The sequence below is a fragment of the Carya illinoinensis genome, chromosome 7 (genome assembly GCF_018687715.1).
Source record: "Carya illinoinensis cultivar Pawnee chromosome 7, C.illinoinensisPawnee_v1, whole genome shotgun sequence".
Lineage (NCBI taxonomy): Eukaryota > Viridiplantae > Streptophyta > Magnoliopsida > Fagales > Juglandaceae > Carya > Carya illinoinensis.
In genome coordinates, this window is record NC_056758.1 from 27,537,080 (window position 1) to 27,544,501 (window position 7,422).

The following is a 7,422-nucleotide window of genomic DNA, read 5'->3' on the forward strand; positions in this document are numbered from 1 at the left end:
ATTTTGAAGAGTTTACTGGATCTTAAGGGCAATCAGGAATTAAATTAGACCCTTTAAGACACAGTATTTAATACCTTTGGTAGTTACTGCTCATGAAGCTTAATAGTGCTTGCTTGTGGAAATGAAAAAACACCAAAAAAAAGGGGCGGGGGGGGGGGGGGGGGGGGGGGGGGGGGGGGGGGGGTGATGTTTTCTTTTTATTATGAAGAGACATTGTTTGTAAAAATAAATAGTCAAACATGATCAAGTTAAGGCACATGACTGGATTAGAATAAGTTTATTGCTTCGATATTGTTTAGAAACGGTAACTTTGGTGGAGTAGTAGAATAGTTGTAATTTAGAAGGGTTTTTTGGTTAAAAGAAAAAGGTCATGTCCCCTCACAAGCCATCTCTATTCTCAAATTCAGAGGAACACAAGAATCACCTAGGGTGGAAGTTTGGAACATTCCCATGAGATTGATCGTGAGTCCATGAGTTCATGGTCCAACAACCCAGTTCCCTTTTGCAGATGCACTACTTTTCCTTCCTAATCTCTTGACTTTCTCTTATCTATCCTTCAAATCGTTACCTTGTGCAGCAGCTCAATTGAGTGTGGATGCATGATCCATTGGGATAATCATCTGAAAAATATGGTACTTTCAACAGACCCTTGAAATGTAAAAACATAAACATAAACGAAATCAATGAATGCAATACGACTCAAGGATGGCATCCCATTAAGACCATAGCCCCAAACTAGCTAGTATTGTGGGTCGGCCGGATGAGTTGTCTTTGCAATACCCTTCATTTTTGTACAACAATTCACTGAGCCATCAAATACAGCCTAAAGCACTAACAGAAGTTTCATCAATTAAGTCGGGATGAAGAATCAAGATCGATACCCATCCCATCTATTCAGATATGCCATGTTTTTCAGAGAACACATTTTGCAGGAGATTAACAATCGAAAATACATCTAGCAATACGAAACAGAACAAAATATCAAGGCAGGCAGGCAAGCAAGATACTACGTTTCCAACATTGAAATAAAAGTCTCAACTTGATTACAGAGGACTCGCGAACTTAATCCTGATAGTATACATTAGACTAAATTGAAAATTCGAGGGCCATATGATCTCTTATCTAAAACAGATGCACGCCTTGATTGTTAGTGGAACACAATACGTTCTCTTTCTCCCCAGTCATTCAGTGAAACATTTACGATGTGCAGAGAGAAATCACAAAAATACCATATACACATTGCTGAATACCCTATCAAAGTTGAAGAAGTAGAAGATCCCCTCCTCCATTCAAGCTCGTTCTTGCTCATTACACTGAGGTTGAACAAGAGAGGGATGATTCTTGAAACAATCCAATTCCGAAGGAACCACACCTTTGAAACTCTTCATTTTTGCTTCAGCTCCACGAGTAACCAACAGCAATGCAACCTGCACATGCCCTGCCTCGACCGCAAACTGCAGCGGCGTGTATCCAGCATCATCAACGACATCAACATGCGCACCATGGTTAAGCAACACTTTCACACACTCAATCCTACCCTTGAATGCAGCCCGATGCAGAGGCGTCCAACCATTCTGATCCCTTCCATTCACGTTTGCCCCTTGCGCAAGACAACTCTTCAGTCCATGAATATCATCAACCCTCGCCGCCCTTTGCAACACATCACCCAAACGCAACAAATCCAGCATATGCAAATGCCCATTTTCCACGGCAAGCGCAAAAGCAGTCTTCCGGTCGTTATTCAGCGCATACTTGGCATTTGAGTATTCCAGCAAACACTCCGCTGCGTCCAAATGCCCTTCCGCCGCGGCATAGTGCAGTGGACTCCAGCCATTACAATCCAAGACATCAACTTTCCCACCAACACGCACGCAAAACCTTATCGCCTCAACGAAACCCCTGACCGCAGCCACATGGATCGGCGTCCGGCCATCCGAGTCAACGGAATTCACATCAATATCTCCAAACCCTGCAAACAAAACCTCCATAAAATCCACACTATTTATCGCCGCCGCCTCGTGCAAAACTCTGTCAACGGAATTGTCAATTTTACAACCAGAAGCTATCAATACCTTCAAAATAACAAGATCAGCAGCACGAATAGCCAATCCAATCATGGACCGTCCATTTGAATCCTTATCATTCACATCAGCACCAGCATCAATTAAATCGTTAACCAAATTTGCAGAACGATATACTACTGCGGCTCTAAGCAAGTCTGCGAGCTGTGGGTCGGTACACCCAGAAAGTGCTTTGTTGAGAAATACATCGGTCTCTGGGATCTGGGCATGGTGGGAAATAAGGAATTCGGCAACATGGGAACCCACAAGGTTGATGGGTATGCTAGCGTCACGGAAAACGTGGGGTCCAGGTTTGGCAAACAGACGGCGGAGATCGTCCTGGTGGGCTTTGCCGGTGGGAAGCATGGAGGATCGGACGGTGATGACATCAGGAGGGGAAGAGAGAGGGGGTTGATCGGAAGTCTGAGAGAATACGAGGGAATACGATGAGGAAGAGAGAGGTGGGATTACAGAGAATTGCTGGGAGAAAGAGAAGACGGAGGGGTTCGTGGTGTTTAGGGATACCCCCACGGCCATGGTGTGCATTAGGTTGGTCAGCCGAAACGTGGTGGTGCACTTTTGGCCTCGCTTGAAGGCCAAGTCAACCTCTTTCACGTCAGGCTTCACCAGTCTGTCCATGGTGAATCTCACCTTACCCTGTTTGTTTCTGGGATAAGTTCGCTCCTTTTCTCGGGAAAATTGGATTTTTTTTGTTTTTGGAGGGGGGGTGTTTGGTCCTATCTTTGCGTGCTTGATGCAGATGAGACGAGGAGACTTTTCAACGGGGTTTAACAAATGGATTAATCTACTGATAATTTGATGGGTTTGGTCTGGACGTGAAGGGAGGGAGGGAGAAAGAATTGACAACTGGAACTGTCAATAGCCGTTAATGCTTTCAACTCTTGGCACGTTTGAAGATCCACTGCACTACTACTATTCAACAGGACGAAAAAACGAGGTAGTCCGTACTTTCGCTTTTTTTTTAAAAAACAAAAACGAAACGAGCCAGAGTTTTCTAAGCCGGTGAAAGATTAACGACTTCTTCAAGGGTGGACCGTGACAACCTGCTTTTCGTTTACTTTCTACAACGGTCAGAAGCAGGCAGCTCGCAGTAGCACGCATGCTCGAATGCTAAAGCAAAATAATAATAATTTTCGATAATCTTTTGGGAAATGGAAAATCCTTGAAATGCTTCAATGCGCGCGTTGGACAAGTAGTCAAGAAAATTCTTGAATTTAAAATAAAATATTAAAATATTATATTTTAATATTATTATTATTTTAAAAATTAAAAAAATTAAATTAATTATTATATTTTATATAAAAATTTAAAAAAATTATAATAATGAGATAAAAATTTTAAATTTAAAATAAAAATTTTTTATTACCAAACTGTATCTAGTATTGGCTATAATCTTTTTGTATCAAATATTTCTTAATATATGGACATTAAAATATTAAATTTTATTGGCTAATAATACGAATCTTAGGGTTAAATATTGTGAGGTCTTTATGTTTTAAAAAGTTTATAAAAATATTTGAGATAAAAAATAGAAATTACAAAAAGTCTTATTTTTGTATACCGGCTTATTTGTCAACGTATGATTGTTTGACGTAAAATTGGAGTCCTCTGTTTTTTTTTTTAATACTTATGCTGAGAAGTAGGGTGACACCCTCATGGTCCACCCCACCCTGCATCATGCAGAGGAAGCGTTCTATATTAAGTTTTAAATTGTTTAAATATGACTATTATATTACATTAATCTTTTATATAAAAGTTGGTATAAGAAGTCAATGAAATTCAATAACTTGAATACAACTTCAAATCTTCAACAAATTATATATATCTATATACAATATATTTATTTATATAAATATACAAAATTTATTTTTTTTATATATAGTTGAGTGGAAGGGGACAGAGGGACAGTCCACCTTGGCCCTGCTGAACATTCTCCCTAGAGGGTAAGGCGAACGAGGGTGGGATAGTTGGGAGCAGCCACCCTTTGCCCACCCTTACTGAGAATAATGGCTGCCATTTCTATTGAGAAAATGTTTGGAAAGGAGTTTCTTAAAATAATTGTTTGTTATACATGTGAAAATAGTAGATTCATCAAAGTTCACAATTCTTTTTTTTTTTTTCTTTTTTTTTTCTTTTTTTTTCTTTTTTTTTTGAGTTTGTAAAATTGGTTTTTTCTTTCTTTTTTTCTTTATTTTTCCTTGTGAAAGTGGTAGGATCTATTAAGAGGTTCAGCCACTGTTCACGGCTGATCCGTAGCACACCTTACGTGTAAAAAAATTTTTTTTTTTTAACACAAAGCCGACGTTGTTTATCCCTCCCCTTACCCAATTCCCTCTCTCAACTCACCCAACCCCGACATGCGCTACCGCCGTGTGCCACCTGTAGCTCCACCGACTACCTCACCAGCTCTCCCTCACACCGACGACCCTCCAATCACCTTCGACAGTCCACGGCAGCCCCCACGCGCAGGCCCCCCTCTCCTCTCCCTAAATGAGTCTTACATGAATTTAGCCACCATACCGTCGCCATACGCCAGCCCAGCCACCACCACCGAGCCCCACAACCTCCCAGCAACCCCACCGTCGAACGCAAGTCACGGCAACCCTCTCCTCCCTCTCCATCGCATCTCACAACCCGAAATGGGTCTCTCCCTTTCTCACCACCATGCCGCCACCGTACGCCAGCCCAGTCACCACCACCGAGCCCCACAACCTCCCAACAATCCCCACCGTCGAACCTAAGTCACGCCAACTCCACCGCACCTCTCTCAGCCCCCTCCATGCTTAACCATCCCTCTCATTTAGCCTAGATGGACGCCGGGTGAGGGTGGGGGAGAGGATGCCGACGCCTGGTGGTGGGGGTGGGGGTAGAGGAGGGGCGGGGAGGGCTTGGGCGACACACGGGGTAGAGAGATGGAGAAAAAAGACTTGATTTTGTTGTGGGATGTTTTTGGTCATTTTACTCTATGACACGTAAGGTGTGCAGGGGCTGATGCCAAACAGGAGCTGATGCAAATACTTTTTTATCTATTAATGATGGAATATATATTTTTAAGATGAAAACCCATTTTGGAGATTAAAATATGTTTGTGTTGAAATCTCTAGAAGGTCAAATCCTAAAAATAAAATAAATAAAAAGACATGGAGAGAGTATTTACCAATGTTTTGAATACTGTACCGGATGACGTACCAATCAAGGTACTGAAATGAAATATTTCAATGTCGGTACCATTTCGGGATAATCGATATATGAATAAATTATATATATAAATATATATATATATATATATTATAAATAGTCTGATCTAAATTAGGGATTAAAAGTTGAGCTTATAATTTGAAGAAATGAAAAAAATTAAGGACTAAAATATCGACCGGTACGGCCAGTAATTAGACCTGTATAAAATAAATATAATTTATGTATCAAATCAGTAACGAGTACGGCAAATACTGACTGTACCGGTACGAAATCAAAAACAGTAATATTTACACAGATTTAAGTAGCTGAAAACGAAACCAGATAATGCAACACAAGATAAGGTATAGAGAGTGAGGACAAAGTCTGATCAGGATCCTAACGAAAAATATTAATTACTACATGTAACTTCAATTGATTATTTACAAATTTTGTGAGCCCATAAAATGGTTTTCCATGGGCCACCTCAAGCACAAGGATGGAGACTTGGATGATTAATTCCTACCACTAAACGACGCTCTTCTTCTTCTTTTTAGATTGATCTATTACACTGGAGTCATGTTAAGTATAAATTCTAAATATATAAGTTTATAAAAAAAAGAATGCATCTAACTAATAAAAAATAATTTTTTTAATACCTTTTTAATGTGAGATTATTTATCTATTTTAAACTTATATAAATCATTTCTCGTACGCTAATTTTAACTTTTTATGGTCAAATACTGGTTTGACGCAATTCTGAATTGTTGTTGATTTCCAATCATCCTTTGTATTCGTTTTGAAGTTCCAATATGTCTTTTACAATTGATGTTGAGTAATGGGACTCTTTCAAACCTGTTTTATGACTCATTTTGCTATTAATTAATGCAATCGTGTTACTGCATTTAAAAATAATTTTCAAACCCTACAAAACTATATTCAATTTCAATGTAGAGTTATCCTTAATTCGAGTTTGATTAAAAAAAATAAGTCGAGTTTTCAATTGAGATAAGTAATAATATGTTATAAAAATGAGGCAAACCACATATTACTGTAAGGATAACTACAAATTTTTCTTTTTTTTATATATATGAAATTTTCATTGTGAATAATGTTAAAGAGAGAATTATTTTTAGGACAGGGCTAGGATCCCGCTGGGAATCCTGCTAGTACATTTTTTTTTTTTGTTTTTTACATCATTTTTTTAACAATCTTAAAATTTTTATAAAAAGAAAAAAATTATAATATTATTAAATAATATTTTTTTAATTATTAAATAAAAAAAAATGGAACAGAAGCTCCAAGCTGGATCCCAAACATTTATCTTATTTTTAAGAATAATGCTAGCATGTTTCTTGAAAGTGACCGCTTCATCTTACCGCCCAGCGTGGTACATGCCATGTCTTTACGTGAAGACATAAAAAAGTAGGAAAAAATCTCAAGCCTTTTAACGAAACATGATTCGTATGAACTCTAAACTCTCCCATCTTGCAGCCACCTGCCCCGTCCCTCACACTGCCGACCACCATTCTATCAAAATCATAAGACAGGAGGCCACGAGCCATACCTTGACCAGTATCAACCCATGCCAAGACAGCACGCCAGCAGCACTGTTGGCGTCGCTTGATTGCCCACAGATCGAGCCCTTGGTGAATGCTAGACCACGGTCACCCTCCATCAGGCAGCGAACAGTTGGCACGCGCACGCAAGCGAGGTTGTCACACCACACTCAGCACATGGCTAGACTGCAAGCACGCCTAGTGCGCGTGCACAGTGGGCACGCATGGGCTATGCGCACACACCGCGTGCATGCATGGGCCGTGTGTAGGCACAAGGCCCATGCATGGCCTAGGCACCCGCGCAGCGCACGCTTGCACACCCACCTTGGAATTGACGGTGCGGCTGCCCAGCAGGCTCACGCATGCTGGCATATCGCTCAACGCCCTGGTCTTGACCAGGACCATGCTGATCAATGCCCTGGCCTTGGCCGGGGCCTTGCTGCTCAACGCCTTAGTCTTGACCAGGGCCATACTGATCAACACCCTAGCTTAGGCTAGGGTCTTGCTGACCAACGCCCAGGCACCACAGCCTGGGCCATGCAGACCAACGCCCAGGCCCCACTGGCCTGGGCCATGCAACAGCCTGCCATGTTTAAGCCAACCACGAT

General features: G+C 40.7%; 1 protein-coding gene across 1 annotated transcript; it reads right to left on the reverse strand.

Annotated features, from left to right (window-relative positions):
• Positions 1 to 989: 989 nt before the first annotated feature.
• On the reverse strand, positions 990 to 2,971 carry LOC122317107 (protein VAPYRIN-LIKE-like). The gene has a single exon (XM_043134028.1). It carries the CDS (start codon positions 2,697 to 2,699, stop codon positions 1,290 to 1,292), a length of 1,410 nt encoding a protein of 469 aa, XP_042989962.1. The 5' UTR covers positions 2,700 to 2,971; the 3' UTR covers positions 990 to 1,289.
• Positions 2,972 to 7,422: the final 4,451 nt, after the last annotated feature.

Bases quoted from the DNA above. Each gene is read 5' to 3' on its own strand.
- LOC122317107 (XM_043134028.1), bottom strand. From the start codon at position 2,699: ATGGACAGACTGGTGAAGCCTGACGTGAAAGAGGTTGACTTGGCCTTC.